General features: G+C 34.4%; 1 protein-coding gene across 3 annotated transcripts in view; it reads right to left on the bottom strand.

The window, feature by feature from the left end:
• Positions 1 to 20,426, bottom strand: part of CTNNA3 (catenin alpha 3) — a 1,784,170-nt gene that overhangs the window by 349,384 nt on the left and 1,414,360 nt on the right. For all 3 annotated transcript variants that reach the window (XM_078434311.2, XM_078434309.2, XM_078434310.2), the window contains one exon: positions 4,717 to 4,868. In XM_078434311.2, the coding sequence (XP_078290437.1) occupies positions 4,717 to 4,868 (152 nt within the window). The remainder of the gene's footprint in view (positions 1 to 4,716; positions 4,869 to 20,426) is intronic.

The following is a 20,426-nucleotide window of genomic DNA, read 5'->3' as shown; positions in this document are numbered from 1 at the left end:
TTTGTTTCTTCAAAAAATAAACTTCAATCAAGTGATATCTCCAAAATTTGTTCTTATTCTCTGAAATATGAAGTTAGACAACTAACGCAGAAAATCTAAACTTAGTGGTGGTCCTGAAAATCTTCACATTTGGTTTGGAAAGCGTCTCTGTATTTCCTACGTGCTTTTGATAAGTCACATACGAAAATTCACAAACAAAATATGTGAAGCCCACATTCTGCATACCTGTTCAAAGCCTGAATTTTTGCTGAATCTTTTCCTCTTTTTGATGATATTTCACTACTAGCCACCCATGTTTCTCACAATTTAATTATCTTGTCCTTTAAGATTTTTATCTATTTCTGGTTAAGCACATTTCCCTAAAAGATGAACCATCAAGAGTCCTTCTTGCACATTTCAAGAAGTTAATAAAAACAATATATAGAATTATAATGCCAGCTTAAAGTCATATAGGCTCAAAAGCACAATTTGCATTAAATAATCTATAATTCAGATACACAATAAGTCTCCTCTTATGTAAAACAGTATCTTGAATAAAAACATAATTATTTGTTTAGAACTTTACCTTTTAAGGTACTTTTGGGCTTTGGCTTCAAGTTGGCCCATGGGCACATTTCTATAACTTCTATAGATAACATTCTTCAACATATAAAAAAATAATTGCGGCGCCTGGGAGGCTCAGTCAGTTAAGCATCAGACTTCAGCTCAGGTCATGATCTCACAGTTTGTGAGTTCAAGCCCCGCGCCGGGCTCTGTGCCGACAGCTCAGAGCCTGGACCCTGCTTTGGATTCTGTGTCTCCCTCTCTCTCTCTGCCTCTTCTCCACTTGTGCTCTCTCTCTCTCTCTCTGTCTCTGTCTGTCTCAAAAATGAATAAAATGTAAAAAAATTAAAAAAATAAAATAAATAATAAGTATCTTCAGTAGTACTAGCATTATTCACAATAGTGAATAGTAATAGCAATAGGAACTATTTTTTTATAAGACACTACTGTTTACTGAGTACTTCATTTCTATTAGCTCATTTTGTCAGCATAATAATATTTTGAAATAGATTTAATACAGTTTATTTTACAAAGGAAGAAAACTGAGGGTTAGAGAGATTTGTGACTTGCTTTAATCTTATCATATGAACTCTTAATAACTATAAAACTTATACATAGATATTAAACCTCAAAGAAAAATATTTAATATTCCCTATTCTCTGAGGTTGTTAAGAATGAGATTCCATAAATTTATTTGTCCACAAACTGAATCCAGTGGAGATAGCAATATTAAATGTCACAGCATTTTCTCTTAGAATTTTTAAAAATATTCTGAACACTTGCTAACACATTTATTCACCCCCAAAAAAGTTACAGACAGATATAATCATATTTTTTATAAAACCACATAAAATTTCAAGCACTGAAATGTTTTAGCATTTTGTTTTTTTGTTTTCTTTGTTTTGTTCTTAGTATTTTATTAATAAGTAGCTTGAAGGGCACTGAAAGCACTCTGGAAATTCTGACATAGGACAGTAGTCTGTAACACTCACAGGACCATAGCCTAGTCCTCCTTGAACTTGCCTTAATGTTGACATTCTTTAGTTACTTTGAAGAAAGCATCAAATGCTTTGTAGTTCTAAGGTCAGGATATTGGTCAGCATTAAATTTGACCTTATTAAGAGAAGATTACACCAGATTAATTTTATTATCTTCTATGACAAAGGGATAGTCTTCAAAGGAAAAAATTATTTTAGATTTTATTAATTGTACCTGAGTTAGACTTCTACTTTCAATCTATAATCCAATTAGCAGTTAAGTACAGAGGTTTATGGATCATCCTCCAAGGGATCCTTGTAGTTCTGTAGAAGTTTCCCTAGAAATTACCTAAGAAACTGGACACGCAAGCCCAGAGATGCTGAGCCTCTGGACTCTCCTTCATGGTTTCAAGAACAGCAGCTCTGTTTTTTATCTGTTTTATTTTTTTCGTCCATAATGTGTGTTTGAAGGAAGAATATATCTACCTCAAAATTCAGAAAACATCCCTACAAACCACACACTTGCCAATATGTTCTTAGTTGGATGGAACATCAGATTCTAAGGTCTCTTAACACTAAGATCCTTAACTGGAGCTAGCTACTAGAGATTGCAGTCAGATGAATGTCTAATATAATCCAATATTTTTATTAGTAATCTAGATGAAGGAATTTAGATTACAATCTCATGTTTCTAATTGAGGCTAATTAGGTACAGTCACAACCAAATTTAAAAGCAAACTGATAAATTATATGAAAAATCATTTAGAAATGTAATAAAGTTTAAATCTGGTATGAGATTTATGACCTGAGAAAACATATCAAATCAAAACAGAGAAGGAATATGTAGGCAATAACAGGGTGAAAAATAAAAATAAAAGGAAATTATTGTCTATCCAATAATCATGATATTTAAGAGAAGAAAAGTAAGTTCACAGCAGTTGGCTGTATTATTAGCAATAACATACAAACAAGTCTTCCACTTCATTTGATTTTGGACAGGCTCTAATTAGAGTATGCTTTTTGATAGTCTATTTGAGAAGTTTGTTGAAAAGTTAAATAAGGACTAGTAAAGAACACAAAATACTGAATTATTCCTGTGAGGAAAAATTAAAATAAATTGAAGTATGTACCTTGAAAAAGAGATGACTATAGGGAAAAATTACAGCCCTCTAAGGCTGTTAAATAATTCCAATAAATTGCTCTCTTGCCCAACAGAGGACTGCTTGGCCCGTATGAGGGATATATAGAAATAATAGCAAGATACTTTGACTTGCTATAAGTAAGCTATTTTGATAAGAAGGAAATTATTAAATACTAAAACATACGAATGGGAGAAATTACAAGACTTTTTTCATCCGCAGATAGTTTTTTCAGGGGAAAAATGTATTTCCTACGCTGGTTCACCTATGCTATTTCATTGGTTTAAACTTCTCACATATCCACCCAAGGATACTGAAAATGCAGGTGTTTCACTCTGGAAAGACCATTGCCTGAAACTCATGTGTCTTCATTCAATGTTTCTTTTCTGGTTCTACCCATCTTCCCCCCTTTGGATTATTACCAGCCCACCAGCCCACTAGTCTACATGGGAAAGATTTAAAATCCTTTTTGGAAGAAAATATTTGATAAAGGTACTTTGCAGCTTAGACATAGTACTGGCACAATACCACGGTTCACGATCACATATAAACAAATACTTCCTGGCTTTCTCTTTTATATGTATGATTGGCTTGCTTTCAGGTTTTGCCATGCTCTGACGTGCTGGATCCTATATCTTGACACCTCTGCTTTTCTCTTAGAATTTCTTTCATAAGCATCCATCTGCCCTGCCAGTGTCTTCAACTTCTGTTGGCCGTTTCCCTTAAAAGATTCCCAAACAACTCCACTTTTACAGACTGCTCAGTGTAACCTAACTATGACATTCAGACCTGCCAGATAGTGTTGGTGCTCTGCCCGTATCTCTTCAGCACTTCTATTCTATATTTATAGTTTCAATAACAGTTAAATCTAGAGGCTTTCAAATTAAATTATATTAATACTTAACAAATTACACTCACCATCCCTACTGACTCCTTTTTGTGCAAGCACCTGCCACACTGCCTAAGGGTTGCTTTTTGGGGGCACAGGAGTTTGACTGACCCATGCTGGAGGTTTTAGTAACACCTCTGAGGAGAGGTAGCCTTTAACCAAGGATGAATAGGTAGATAAATTGGGTTTCGTTCACCTTGGGTAAGATAATTCTGAGGTGTATTCAATACTATCACCCAGAGTTCCCAGCAAGATCGAGCCCTAGTTGCCAGTAGTGATGCATAATTACATCTTGCTGGTTTACTTCCCCCCCTGCCTTATTTTTTTCTGTCTTACTTTCTCCTGAATAGACTAATAGTAACACAAATTCTTACCTCATGGTCTGCCTCCATGTGAATCCATCCTAAGATAAAATACCCCCGTATCTTTACATTTGCATTTTCCAGAAAACCTCCACTGTTTTTTAAATAAAAATTTAAAAAATACTCCACATTAATATTTGAGTAAAACCAAATAAATAATCCTGGCCTCTGTGTATGCAGTATGCCCACAATAAATGACTCATTTTTGCCCTTAAGAAGATGGCATATATTTCCCCAAACAGACAACTCCTAGATTGGGACAGTTCATGTGTTTATTGTTCCTGGCAGCTCCAAGTGAGATTTCTTTTTTTTTTTTTTTTTTTTTTTTTTTACCAAGTGAGATTTCTTACAGAATATTCTGAATCTATAATCTAGTATGAGAGGGTTTGACCATAGAAACAACCTGTTTTAAACAGACACATTTTCCTACCAATTTTAACACAGTAATGAGAAAGATCCTTTCCTTTCCATTCAAGAAAAGAAAGCAAATTATTTTATGTATATTTCCTTGGCTCCTGATCATGCTATGTGACACCACAGTGAATTCTGCACACAAGGAATCCTATCATTTCTGCACACACAGCAGTTAAATGTGCTCATTTGCATAAGTTATAACCAAATACATAGTGAAAGTGTTGTTTGTGACAGTAGATTTGACTTCAGGGATACATACGAATTTCTAAAGTTCTAATGGATTTCAGCATTGACATTATGAAATAGAGATAAAATATTTCTTGCAATCATTCCAAGCATTCCAGATGGTGAAGGGCATTACAATAATTCAATGGGAAGCAAAGCAAACTTACCCGAATCATCATGACTGAACATCTGATATCGTGGATTGTATCATAGATCTTCTTTGAGATGTCCACAAATTGATCATCATCAAATACATCCAAAGAGTTTTTACTTAAGGCTTCCAAGGCAACATTCACTTGTGTTACAAACTCAGGAATTGCTGTTAAAATTAATAAGAAAGATAAGATTGTTCTATTTGTATTTTCAGATTTCTGGAGTTTCATAAAAAATATGAGATATTTTTAAATAAATATTTGATTAATAGAATTTTAATTATTTTTTAATGTAAAGAGACCAAATATTTTGTCAGGATAATTTTGGATCTCTGAAAAGTAAACAGAATCAAAGACAATAAACCACATTTTTATAGAAATATTTTCAAAGATTATCTTTCTCCTTTATGTCATTTTTTTTTCTACCCAGCCTGGGACCATATAATCATTTCTCATCCTATCCAATATAAGCCCCAAGAAAGTACCAAAAAGAATTGGTGTGTTAACAGTTGAAATTATAAACATGAAGATATTTAAAGAAAGAAATCACTTGAGTTGCTAAATATAGGAAAATGTAATTAAAGGTAATAACTCTATCTCATAGAAATAATAAAAAAAACCAATAAACTTTCTTTTGTTAAGATATTTTCCCATTCGTCAAAAGGCGGGGGTTCCAAGATGGTGGTATAGGAAGACCCTGAATTCACTTTCTCTCATGGACACCAAATCTGTAGGTATATGTGGAATAATTCCCACTGAAAAAGAAGTGAAAACTAGGTAAACAGTTGTCTCCACAACAATGGATTAAAGGACCATATCACGAGAGGTAGGAGAGGCAGAGATGCAGTCTTCCCAATATCCAACCCACACAATAGGGAGGAAATTTCTTGAATCCAGAGATTCTCCCTAAGGAGTAAGGAGTTTGTGCTCCATATCAGGCACCTCAACACCTAGGATCTACATTAGAGAGATAAGAGGTGCTGGGTGATAAGTGAAGGAGATTTATTTGCTAATCTTAAGACATCTGCCAGAGGTGCAGGGACAAGTTGGTATGTTCTCTGGGGATGGAGGTGCTGATAATACCATATTTATTCTCTCTCTCTAGCTTGCTAGCACAGGGGGGTGTGGGCAAACACAGCCTCACTAAAGCCAAGGGTGTGCCCACCCAAGCACTCTTCTCCAACAATGTGAAAACTGCAGATATACCCTGTCCCCAACCACTCTTTCATAGCTTCACTAAAAGCCCTGGGATTTGCATTTTTTGGCCTCACCCAAGCTTACAGGTGCCTCCAGAAAGGAGCTTATACACTCATCTGAACTCCAAATATTGCAACTGTAAACCAAGGGACACCTCCCGATTTCCTAGCGTGGAAGTCAGCTAGGAGTCAGCTAGGGACCAATTGTGGTCCCACAGGATTATGTATATGTACATACATTAAAAGCTGCTGCCTAAGGATTTGGCTTCCAATCAGCTGAAACTAGGTGCTGACTGAGATCACTCTCTTTTGATACACTGAGGATGTGTCTTGGCACATCCTCAAAAATTGGAACCTATCAAGAATAAATAATCCAAAAACAACAACAAAATCAGGTTACTTAGACAATCACAAAGGTTCAAGACACAACCAAAGCAAGGGCAAAATTGAACTCCTACACAAAGCCACTGCTTCAGTGCTGAGAGAAGTCACTATTTCACATGATATATAGAAACAAACACAAAGGGTGAAACAAAATGGGGAAACAGAGGAATATGTTTGAAACAAAAGAACAGGATGAAACCTCAGAAAAAGACCTTAATGAAACAGAGATAAATAATGTCCATGATAAAGAGTTCAAAGTAATTGTGATGCTCACCAAATTTATAAAGATAAAGAAGAATGAATTAACACAATAAAAACTTCAACAAAGGCATAAAACATATAAGTAGGTACCAAAAAGAGGTCACAGAGCAAAAGAATACAATAACTGAGCTGAAAGATTATATTAGAGGAATTCAGCAGTAGACTAGAAGAAGGACAAGAATGGATCAATAATCTGAAAGATGGGGCAGTGGAACTCACATCAAAAGTGCAACAAAATGAAAAAAAAAAAGTAAACATAGCTTAAGAGACCTATGGGACAACATCAAGCAGAATAATATTTGCATTACAGGGGGCCCAGAAGGAAAAGAGAGGGAGAAACAGGCAGAAATTGAATTTGAAGAAATAATGTCAGAAAATTTACCTATCTTGGGAAAGGAAAGAGATATCCAGGCCCTGGAAGCACAGAGGGTTCCAAAGAATATAAATCCAAAGGGACCAACACCAAACACATTATAAGTAAAATGTCAGAAGTTAAAGATTAAGAGAGAATCTTAAAGCAGCAAGAGAAAAACAACTTGTTACATATAAGGCAATCCCCATGTGACTATCAGCTGATTTTTTAGCAAAAACATTGCAGGCCAGAAGGAAATAGTATGATATATTCAAAGTGCTGAAGGGAAAAAGCTTTCAAATAAGAATAATCTACCCAGAAAGGCTTACATTCAGAACTGATAAAGAATTTTCTAGACAGCCAAAAGCTAAAGGAGTTTACCATTAAACTGGCATTATAAGAAATGTTAAAGGGACTTCTTGAGGCAGAAAAGAAAGGTCACTTAACGAATAACAAGAAAACATATGAAAGTAAAACTATCACTGATAAAGGTGAATATTTAGTAAAGGTAGTGAATTAACCATTTATAAAGGTAGTATGAAAGTTAAAAGACAAAAGTAATAAAATTAACTATAACTATAGTAATTAGTTAAGGGAGGTACAAAATTTGAAAATGTAAACTGTGATATCAAAAACATAAAATGTGTTGGTGGTGGAGGGAGTAAAAATGCAGAGGATTAAAATGCATTCTAAGTTTCTATCAACCCCAAAAAGATTCATATATATACACACCCACACATATATATGTATAGGTTCTTTTATATATATATAGCTTGTTATATGTGAACCTCATGGTAACCACAAAGCAAAAACCTATATTAGATACATTAAAGGCAAAGAGTAAGGAATGTAAACAAGACATGAGAGTCACCAAACTACAATGGAAGAGAGCAAGAGAAGAAAGGAACAAAGAGGAACTATAAAAACACCCAGAAAACAATTAATCACATTACAATAAGTACATACTTAATTACTTTAAGTGTTAATGGAATAAATTCTCCAATCAAAGAGTGCTAAAAGGATGAGAAAACAATACAACTGCATGCTACCCACAAGAGATTAAAAAACAGACCTAAGGAAAAACAGACTAAAAATGAGGGGATGGAAAAAGGTATTCTATGCAAATGGAAACAAAAGGAAAGCTGGTGTAACTATACTTAGATCAGTCAAAATAGACTTCCAAACAAAAACTGTAATAGATGACAAAAAATAATAAATAAATACATAAATAAATAAATGGCTGTTATATAAAGTCAGTCCAACAAGAGGATATAACATTTGTAAATATTTCTGCACCAATAAGGAACACCTAAATATATAAAGCAAATATTAAAAACCTTAAAGGGAGACATTGACAGCCATACATTAATAGTAGGGGACTTTAATAACCCTACTTACATAGATGGATAAATCATCCAGACAATCAATCAATCAATCAAAACAGTGCTAAACAGCATATTAGACCAGATGGACCTAACAGATATATACAAACATTCTATCCAATAGCAGGAGATATACATTCTTCTTACATGCACACGGAACATTCTTCAAGATGGATCACATGTTAGGCCACAAAACAAGTTTTAATTAGTTTAAGAAGAATGAAATCATATCAATAAACTCTTTGACGCCATGATATGAAATTCAAATTTCCTCAATTGCAAAAAGACAACTGGAAAAACCACAAATATGTAGATATTAAGCAACATCCTAAAGAACAGTCAGTGAATTAATGAAGAAAGAAAAGTACAAATTAAAAAAATACATTGATATTATTAAATGTAAATATAAAAATTCAATATCAGGGTGCCTGGGTGGCTCAGTTGGTTGAGCAACTAACTTCAGCTCAGGTCATGATCTCACAGTCTGTGAGTTTAAGCCCCGTGTCAGGCTCTGTGCTGACAGCTCAGAGCCTGGAGCCTGCTTCAGATTCTGTGTCTCCCTGTCTCTCTCCTGCTCATGCTCTGTCTCTCTCTGTCTCAAAAATAAATAAAAACATTGAAAAAATTTTTAAAAATTCAATATCTATGGGACACATTTCATTAATGAAAATCAAGATCATCTCCAATAATACACAAAAAGCATTTGATAAAATTCAAAACCTATCATAAAACCCTTCACAAAATGGGTATAGATGAAACATACATCAATATAATAAAGTTCACATATGAAAAACCCACAGTAAACATACTCAATGATTAAAAGCTGAAAGCTTTTCCTCTAAGACTAGTAATAAGACATGGATGCCCACTCTTACCACTTTCCCTCAACATATTATTCAAAATCCTAGCCAAAATAATCAGATAAGAATAAGAAATAAAATACTCCCAAATTCATAAGGAAGAAGTAAAATTGTCACTCTTTGAAGATGACTTGATACCATATGTAGGAAACCCTAAAGTCTCCACCAAAAATGTTAAAACTAATCAGTTTTAGTAAAGCTATAGGACACAAAATCAATAGACAAAAATCTGTTCCATTTCTCCACATTAATAATGAACTAGCAGAAAGAAAAAATTAATAAAACAACCCTATTTATAATAGCCCCCAAAATAATAAAATGTCTAGGGATAAATTTAATCAAAGAGGTGAAAGGCTTATACACTGACAACTGTAAGACATTGATGAAATTTAAGATGACACAAATAAATGGAAAGATAATCCAAACTCATGAATTTCAAGAATATTGTTAAAATAGCCATACTATCTAAAACAATCTATAGATACAATGCAAATTCAATCAAAATTTCAATGACATTTTTCACAGAACTATAAAAAATATTTCTAAAATTTGTATGGAACCACAAAAGACCCTGAACAGCCAAAATAATCTTCAGAAAAAAGGAACAAATCTGAAGATGTCATATTCCATGACTTCAAACTATACTACAAAGCTATAATCATCAAAACAGCATGGTATTGGCATAAAAACAGACAATAGATCAATGGAATAAAATAGAGAGCCCAGAAAAACTCATACATATATGATCAATTAATTTCTAACAAAGGAGCCAAGAATATACATGGGAAAATATGCTGGGAAAACTGGACACCTACATGCAAAAGAATGAAGCTGGACCACTCTCTTACACCATACACAAAGTTTACTCCAAATGCATTAAAGACTTAAATGTAAGACCTGAAACCATAAAACTCCTAAGTAAACATGAGCAGAACCAAAGAAGTCATCAGAATTCCCCAAGATGGAGGCCCAGTTGGAAGACCCTAGGCTTGTATTGTCCAATGAACACCACTAGATAACTAACAAATCATCCTAAATAACCCAGAAATTGGCTGGAAGACTGACAGAACAAATTCCACAATTAAACAGAGAAGTGGCCATATCAAAAAAGGTAAGAAGTACAGAGATGTGGTTTATGGCGAGAAACAGATTATAGCACTGTGGAAGGGAGGGAGCCCTGGTGCAGAGAAGGTGGAGAGGTAGAGAGAGAGAGAGAGAGAGAGAGAGAGAGAGTGAGAGAGTGAGAGAGAGAGAGAGAGAGAGAGAGAGAAGCAGACAGGGAACACACAAGGAGAACATTTTCCCAGAGCTATTGGCTTAGAAAATGAAAGCGGCTGAATTTTGTGAGTTCTTGCTAACAGTAGGACTTAAAGCCTGGAGTTTTAAAGGTCAGGGAGCTTGGCTGGGATAGAGCCTGGAGGGCGCTGCCTTGCTCCTGGAGAGAAGGCAGGCAAACAACCCAGGGGCAGATAGCATGGAACTGTGATCCAAAGAATGTCTGGGACACACAATGGGGAGATTATTCACTCTTAGTGTGTCTTGGAGAGGCAGCGTTTAGAGAGATGCCTCGCTGGGAACAGGGGAGCTGGCCTGTGCCATTTCTCTCCCTCCCCTCAGCATAAACACAGAGCCACCTGTGGGAGGCAGCACAGCATTTCAGCCCAAATGCTGGTTGCCTAACCTACTTACATGAAGCCCCACCCTCCTGTGCTCTGTCAGGACTGCCCTTCTCAGTCCACCTTGCCTCAGTCCCAGTGTGGTGGGCCCCCCCTCAGAAGACCAGCACAAGCCCCTACCCACAACATATCTCCCAACCAGAGAATTCTGCAGGGTCTCAGTTCTGCTGGAGTTGGTGTCAGGCCTCATTTCATAAGCAGACTAGAGCAAACCTAGTTAAAACTCACCACATTTAGGCCAGGGATGAAACACTGCCCAGAGAAGGCAAAGGGAGCCTCTGCAGTGACTGGTCTGAAGGATAAAACAGCCAAAATACAATAGTTGAGCTCATGCAGCACACACTGGAGACACTCCCTGAAGCTCCAGGCCTTGGACACTACATGATCTCTTCTTCATACTTTCAGGAGCAGGAGACATAACTGGATTTTCTAACACATAGAAGAAGGCAGAGACTTTGAAAAATGCCAAGATGGAGGAATTTATCATAAATGAAAGAATAAGGTAAGGCCATGGCCAGAGATCTAAATGAAACAGACATAAGTAACATGCCTGGTGGAGAATTTAAAGCAACAATCGTAAGGATGCTCACTGGGTTTGAGAAAATAGACTACATCAGTGAGAACCTTACAACAGAAATAAAAAAAAAGTTTAAAAAACCAAAGAAGAATACAATAAACAAGATTGGAAACAGGCTTGATGCAATGAATGGCAGGCTGGAAAAAGCAGAGGAATGAATTAATGACATAGAAAACAAAATAATGGGGTGCCTGGGTAGCTCAGTCGGTTGAGCATCTGCCTCTTGATTTCAGCTCAGTTCATTATCTCACAGGCCTCACGTAGGTCTCTGCATTCTGCATGGAGTCTTCTTAAGATTCTCTCCTTTTCTCTTTGCTCTCTGCCCCTACCCTACTCACTCTCTCTCTCAGCAACAAAACCAAAAATAAACAAAATAAAACAAGAAAAATAATGGAAATAATGAAGCTGAACCAAAGAGAGAAAGAAGAATTATACAACACGAGAATAGACTTAGGGAAATCAGTGACTCAATCAAAAGTAATAACATTCTCATTATAGGAGTCCCAGAAGAAGAGAAAGTAAAGGGGGCAGGTTTATTTGAGGAAATTATAGCTGAAAACCTAATTTGGGGAAGGAAACAGACACTCAAATCCAAGAGGCACAGAGAACTCCCATCGAAATCAACAAAGGCAGGTCAACATCAAGATTTATTGTAATTGAATTTGAAAAATATAGTTATAAAGAAAAAAAATCTTAAAATCAGCAAGACAAAAGAAGTCCTTAACTTACAAGGGAAGACGTATAAGCCTAGCTAGAGATTTCTCAACAGAAACTTGGCAAGCCAGAAGGGAGTGGCATGATATATTCAAAGTGCTGAACGGGGAACATCTGCAGTCAAGAATACTCTGTACAGCAAGGCAATCACTCAGATCAGAAGGAGAGATAAAGAGTTTCCCAAACAAAACTAAAGGAGTTAGTGACCACTAAACACACCCTGCAAGAAATATTAAAGGGGAGTGCAAAAGAGAAACCAAAAGTGACAAAGTGACAAAGACAAGAAAGGATCAGAGAAAATATCCAGAAATAACAACAAAACACGTAATAAAATGGGAATAAATATATATCTATCAAAATTACTTTGTATGTAAATGGACTAAGTACTCCAATTAAAAGACAAAGGGTGTCAGAATGGATTTAAAAAAACAAAACAAAACAAGACCCAGCAGATAGCCTTTCTTCTGCCATTCTGCCTGCTGCTCCTGTGCTCCTATTCAATAAACTTCTATCTTCTTAAAAACAAACAAACAAAAAAATAAGACCCATCTATACGCTACCTATAGGAGACTCATTTTAGACCTAAAGACACTTGCAGATTGAAAGTGAGAGGTTGGAGAAACATTTATCATTTAAATGAATGTCAAAAGAAAGTAAGAGTAGCAATACTTATCTGGGACAAACCAGACTTTTTGTTCTTGTATTGTTTTTGTATTGCTTTGGTATCAGGGTAGTAATAATTTTGAATGTGTTCCCTCTATTCCATTATTTGTAAGATTTTGATAAAGACTGTCATTAACATTTTTTTTTTTTGATGTTTAATAGAATTCACCAATGAAATCATGTGGTCTTGGGATTTTCTGTGCTGGGAGATTTTTGATTCCTAATTCAATTTTCATTCTTGTTATTGGTCTAAGAAGATTTCCTGTTTCTTGGATTCAGAATTCATGATTCAATCTTGGTAATTTATGCATTTTTAGGAATTATGTATTTTTTTTTCTGAATTACCCAAGTTGTTAGTAAATAATTGTTTATAGTAATCTGTTATCACACTATGTATTTCTGTGGTTATCTGTTGTATTGTTTTCTCTTCCATTTCTCATTTTGGTTTTTGAGTCTTCTCTCTCTCTCTCTCTCTCTCTCACTCTTTCTTAGCTAATGCAGTAAAAGCATAGCCAATTTTCTTTATTTTTTGCAACAAATGGTCATTGCTCTCAATGTTATTTCATTATTTATTCTGGTCTCTATTTTATTTGTTTCTAACTTTTTTTTTCCTTGTTATTTCCTTCCTCTACTAAATTTCAGCTAAGTTTATTCTTTTTGTAGTTCCTGTGTATATTGTTAAGTTATTTATTTCAACTTTTTTTCTTAAGAATTTATAGCATAAATTTCACTCTAATATCTGCTTTTGCTACATCCCATAGATATTAGAATATTGTGTTTTCTTTTTCTATTGTTTTGAGATACATTTTGATTTACTATTTGATTTCTTACTTGGTCTAATGCTTGCAGTAGTGTGTTGTCTAATATTTATATTTTAAATGTTTTATATTTACCAAAAAAGGAAAACATAGGCAGTAAGCTCTTTGATAGTGGTCTTCAGGTTGAATTTTTGAATCTTACTTCAAAAGCAAAGCCAACAAGAGAAAAAGTAAATAAGTAGGACTACATAAAATTAAAAAGTTTCTGGCCAGCCAAGGATATCAATAAAATGAAAAAGAAACCTACTAAATGAGAGAAAATATTGGCAAATGATGTATTTAATTAGGGGTTAATATCCAAATGATATAAAGAACTCATACAACTCAACACCAAAAAAAACCAGTGTAATTAATAAATGGGCAGAGGGGTATCTGGGTGGCTCAGCCGGTTAAGCGTCTGACTCTTGGTTTCAGCCTAGGTCATGATCTCACCGTTTGTGAGATCAAGCCCCATGTCTGATAGCATGGAGCCTGCTTGGGATTCTCTCTTTCCCTCTCTCTCTGCTGCTCCCCCACTCACTCTAGATTTCTCTCTCTTTCTGTCAAAATAAATAAGCCTTTAAAAAAATAAAAATAATTTAACAAATGAAAAAATTGGCAGAGAATATTTACCCAAAGAAAATGAGAACACTAATTCAAAAAGATATATGTTCATTGCAGTATTATTTACGATAGCCACAATATGAAAGCAACCTAATTGTCCACTGATAGATAACGGATAAAGAAAAAGCAATGTGTGTGTGTGTGTGTGTGTGTGTGTGTGTGCGCACGTGCGCGCGCATGTACATGCACACACACACACACAATTGAATATTACTCAGACATAAAAAAAGAATGAAACCTTGTCATTCCCCAAAACATAGATGGGACTGGAGGTTATTATGCGAAGTGAAATAAGTCAGAGAAGGACAAATACTTTATGATTTCACTTACATGTGTAATCTATATAAAACAAAACACATAAACAAAAAAAGCAAAGCAAAACTAATAAAGAGAACAGATTGGTGGTTATCAGAGGAGATGGGGATGATGGGTGTATGAAAAAGGTGAAGGCCAATTGTATGATGATGAATGGTAACTGGACTCTTTAGTGTATATAAATATTATTATGTTGTATACCTGAAACTAACATATACCAATTTTACCTGGTAATAATTAGATCAAAATAAAACAGTATGCTGCTAGCATAAAAACAAACACATAGACCAATGAAACAGAATAGAAAGCCAAAAATAGGCCCATGCATCTCCAGTTTAATCTGTGACAAAGGTGCCAAGAGCACACAATGAGGCATGGATACTCTCTTCAGTATGTGGTTCTGGGATAACTGGATATCCAAATGCAAAAAGATGGAACTGGACCCTTATCTCACAGCATGAAGACTTAAACATACGACTTGAAACCATAAAATTACTAGAACACTGGAAAACTACTACTTGACATAATTGACATTGGTCTTAGCAATGGTTTTTTTTTTTGAAATTACACTAAATAACAGGTAACAAAAGTGAAAATATACAAGTGGGATTGAATTAAACTAAAAAAATGCATAGAAAGGAAACAATTGGCAAAGTGAAGAGAACCTATATAATGGGAGAAAAAATCTGTAAACCACATATCTGGTAAAGGGTTAATATCCAAAATATATTAAGAATTGATACAACAATTTATACAAGAATTATTTTAAAAACAATAATAATAATAACCTAATAATCAAATGAGCAGAGTGAATAAACATTTTTTCTAGGAAAGACATACAGATGGCCAACAGGTATATGAAAAGGTGCTCAACATCATTAAATATCAAGAAAACGCAAATCATATACCTCATACTTGTTAGTATGGTTATTATCAAAAAGGCAAATGATAACAAGTGTTGGTGAGGAAGAAGAGAAAAGGTAATACTTTTACACTGTTGGTGAAATGAAAATTGATAGAGCCACTAGGGAAAACCATATGGATATAAATACAGCATGATCACAGTCATATGTAGAATTTAAGTTGAAGTCATAGAAGCAAAGAGTGGAATGGTGGTTGCCAATGGCTAGGAGGTAGGGGAAATGAAGAGATGTTCGCCAAAGGGTACAAAGTTTCAGTTATGCAGGACAAATGAGTTCTGGAGTTCCAAGGTACAGTATAGTAACTATAGTTAATACTACTATATTATAGTAGTTAAAATTTGCTGACAGTAGATCTTAAGTGTTCTTACCACTACAAAAAAAAAAGTAATCATGTGAGGTGATGAACATGTTATTTATCTTGATCGTGACAATCTTTTCACAATGTACATATATATTAATATATCATGTTTTACATCTTAAATATATACAATTTTTATTTGTCAATTATCTCTATAAAGCCAAAAAAATAAAAACATAAAAAATGTAAAGAAATAGATAATCATATGCAAATAACATAATAACATAATATTGAAGGAGTCTAAGGATGCATCTGTTAATATGGTCAATCTATAGATTGCCCTTTTTAAAATTAAGATTTCAAAGTACTCTCAAAAATTTCTCTTAAGTTTACTTTAAAGGTTAATGATAGTAACATTCATTAACTCTTCACTAGATTCAAGGCACTTTTGTAAATGTGGGCTGTGATTTAAATGCTAAAAAAAATACCCTTGTTAATCTGGGGTTAAAACTTAGTTGAATGGTGAAGACAATGAAAAATGAGGAATCTTGCCCAGGGTAGTTCTGCAGAACAGAGATATGAACTCACACTGCCAGGATGTACAGTCTACACTCTTAACTACTATACTATGTTCTATTGACAAAGTCTCTATACTCTTTACTACAATATTATATTGAGGAAGACTCTGCCCTATGTGAAGATGCAAAATTAGAATATTTTAATTTTTAGAGCAATGATTCTACCCCTAGAAGATAAGAAGTACTTTACCTTACACAAAAATATTGATAAATATTATTTTTCCTATATCCAAATCTCTGTCTGCATGTATTGCATATCATCTCTTACAATCCTATCTGCTATGTTTTTGATATAGGGAAATGTTGGTGATATTGGGCACTAGAACTTTATTTAGTCCCCTCTTTCTTTTACCTACTAAAATGTATTATTTATACCCTACCTCTTAACTCCTACATCTGTCAGGAGTATCTACCCTGGCCTTTCTTCTGTCCATTCTTTACGTGTAATAAAAAGTGTCACCTGGTCATGTGTGGCTATTAAAAATTAAATTCACTAAAATTAACTAAAACTTAAAATCCAGTCCCTCAATCACATATTTCAAGTGCTGTTGACACGTGTGGCTGGGTTGACTACTGTTTTGAGATGGAGATATCGAACATTTCTATTATCACAGAAACCTCTTTGGATAATAATATTCTATAGTGAGATTCCATGACACCACTGTCTCACTTTCAATGGATGGGATATCAAGGGCAATGAGAGAGCTAACTCATACCACCTCACCTAGGAAAGAAGTCCCAACCCACAGCTTCCATTTATATGGCTGTGAATCCCAAAGCACAGCTCTAATGTAGATTTTTTCCCTGAATTCTAGAACTCTGTATCCAATTGCCTCTTAAAAATTCTATCTAAATCTTTCATAATACCTTAAATTCATCCTATCTAAACACTCACTAAAAAGAGTTCTTCTCGTCTACCAAACAAATGTGCCACAATAATACTTTAGCTCTCCCTATCAAAGCCTTCAATCTGTTACAGTATACTGTCTCTAGAAGAGTGCAACTACCACCATCATCTTCCTGTGTAGATCTTGGCTAAAAAAAGACAAACAAAAAATCATGCAAAGGTCTAGTTTTCACTGCCATGTGAGATAATGTGAGAAAGATTTAGAGTATTTTAAGGAAAGTAAAACATAACCTTTTCATTATTGCTACATGATTACATTTTAACTCCTCTAGAGGCCTTTTGCTAATAAACTAATATTAGCTCCAATTAAAATAAAATCTTCCAGAAGCAAATGTTTAATTTCTGAAGTACAGATGGAAACTACTACTTTTTCACTCTAACAGCATAAATGAACTATTCAAAGCTGATATGTAATACATTTCTCATTTCATTAGCTTAAACATCAGCTGTGGGTGTGCTTTACTCACACTATGGACATATGGTTGCTTGGATGAGACTAGAAGTGAATTTTTTTAATGCTTTCAAGAAAATACAAACTGAGTATAATTAAGTAGCCAGTTAATGGTAATTTAGAAGGAACAACAAATTGACAAACCTGCCTTGAATGCATAATCTACCTAAGTTTCATGAAAATGAGTTTTACACATAATATACCATGATGTTATACAGTCATTGATCAAGAAAGGAGGGGGCACCTTAAGCAAATTCACTCTAATCAGTTGAAATGCCAGGTAGTATAAACTGTTCTGATGTTTAGAGCATAGCTTTATTAAACAAAGGTGGCTTCTGGGTCGATACATTCTAAGCTTCAAACTTAATGTATCTTGTCTATTTTATATTGCCAAATTCTAAAACAGTCCTGAGCTCTTTAGAAATCTGTACTTTCTCTATTGACTTTATCACAATATACAGAATATGGCACTGTGCTAAGCATTTTATATGCATTGCCTCATGTAATACTCACAGCAGCCCTGTACGGAAGGAACTATTGTTATCCAGATGAGGAAACTGCGATCATACAGCTAATATGTGGGAGCTGATAATTGAGACTGCAGAGCTAGTTCTCTGAACCCCAGTGCTGTACTGACTCTTTTTGATAAGTATAATCCTTGGGGCTTCTTCATTGCAGTGGTCCTGAGAGAATGCATGTTAATTTTCTGGCCATAAGGACAACAAATCTAAAGGGCCAGCTTTGCCTGGGCCTTGAATCTCTTTCTGGTAGTAACCCAAGAATATTTTACTCCTTCTTAAACCTTACTAAAATTATTATGTGCATTTGAAAGTAGGTGAGAGTACATAATTGTAAGAATAAATAGGTCAGAAAAGAATTCAGACTCATTACAGGTAATGATTTAAATTTACGTTATCAAATTATGTTTTCTATCATTTGTAAAACTCAGACTGAAATATTTCTGATTATATATTATCTTTGTAAGTTACTAATGGTAGAGATATTTGGCTTTGAAAGTTCACTTAACACTAAGTTATCATTTCTTTATGTTATGCTAAGTAACTGGGAAGGAATTAATAATAGCAGAAAATGCAATTAAGCAAACTTCTATCAATGCTCCATACCCTTCATTTCTTTTATTTGTTGAAAATACATCAATTATTATAGTTCATATTTTTAACATGTAGGAATCCAATATTATGTATCAAAAATGTACTTGGTCCCTCAAATTATATTTTATAAAATCCAATGGCTTGTCAGAATTGTGCCATTTTTCACATGAGAAGATGAAGAATCAGAGTTGAGTGCTTTATGACACATCACACAGTTAACAAGACCTCACTATTCTACTCTACACATACCTTCCAAACATCTGGAGTATCCCCCCAAAAAAAAAAAAAAATTAAATAGAGAAAAAGCCTTTGTTATAGCTTCATGATACTTATAATCATTCCCCTTTCTACCAGGATCTCTTTTTACATATGACATTCTGAATCACTTCATATGTGATTCATATGAATGTGAATATAGTTTAGATACTTCTAGTGACTTTATATACTTCTTTATATACTTCTAGTGACTTAGAAAATGAACTCCTTTATCTGGAGCTAAAATTTTAAAAAATTTGATGTATCTAAATAATATGTTTTTTTAATATTTTTTAAAATGTTTATTTATTTTTGAGAGACAGAATGTGAGCAGGGGAGGGGCAGAGAGAGGGAGGGAGACACAGAATCCGAAGCAAGCTCCAGACTCTGAGCTGTCAGCACAAAGCCCAACGCGGGGCTCAAACTCATGAGCCATGAGATTATGACCTGAGGTGAAGTCAGGCGCTTAACCAACTGAGCCACTCTGGCACCCTAAATAATATATTAATATTAAGAAATAATATATCTTGATTTAAATGTTCTAGAAATTTGTCAATGACTACTTAATATAAAAATTTTTCTCTTTCATACTTCATATCATTGTCAAATTTGTTTACATCACAATGACTGGTTAAATAAATATAATTATTTAAATATCTAAAACTGAACCTGAATCATATAATATACTACGATGACCTTGGTTGCTTATGTACCACTTTATTTTCATGGAGTTAAAAATCACCTCTTTAAAAAAAAAAATTTTGGAGGGGTAGTTTCCTTTGTATTTTTCAGTACAAATTTTCAAATATTTAAATTATCAATATAATCTTATACTTCTCAAAATCTGTCAATATAAATCTTTACTAAGTGTGATAGTTAACCCTCCTCATGGCTCCCAGTGATCCCAACCTCGTGGTATTTATGTCTTTCTGTACCTTTTTCCTACACTGTACCAGATTTGTGTGCCCTGTAAGATGTAGCATAAGTGATGGTATGTTACTTCTTAGAATATGTTAAGAAAATACATCAAGGATTCCATCTTAGTCATTCTCTCTCTTACACATTGTTTGCTCTGTGAACTTTAGCTATTAGGTTGTAAACAGCCCTATAAAGAGGCTCATAAGGCAATGAACTGACACCGATAACCAACAGCTCTCAAGGATATGAGGCCTCAGGTCAACAGCCATATGAGCTGTTGGAAATGGACCCTCTAGAAAATTTATAGCAATACGGGCTTACCTCAAGAAACAAGAAAAATCTCGAATAAACAATCAAACCTTACAAGAAGCTAGGAAAAAAGAACAAAGCCCAAAGTTAGTAGAAGGAAGGAAATAATAAAGATCAGTGAATACATGAAATAGAGACTGAATTTTAAAAAATAAAACAGATCAATAAAATAA

The sequence above is a fragment of the Panthera onca genome, chromosome D2, assembly GCF_046562875.1.
Source record: "Panthera onca isolate mPanOnc1 chromosome D2, mPanOnc1 haplotype 2, whole genome shotgun sequence".
In the NCBI taxonomy this organism is placed as follows: Eukaryota; Metazoa; Chordata; class Mammalia; order Carnivora; family Felidae; genus Panthera; species Panthera onca.
The sequence above is the reverse complement of the archived record's forward strand: the minus strand, read 5'-3'. Positions and strand labels throughout refer to the sequence as shown.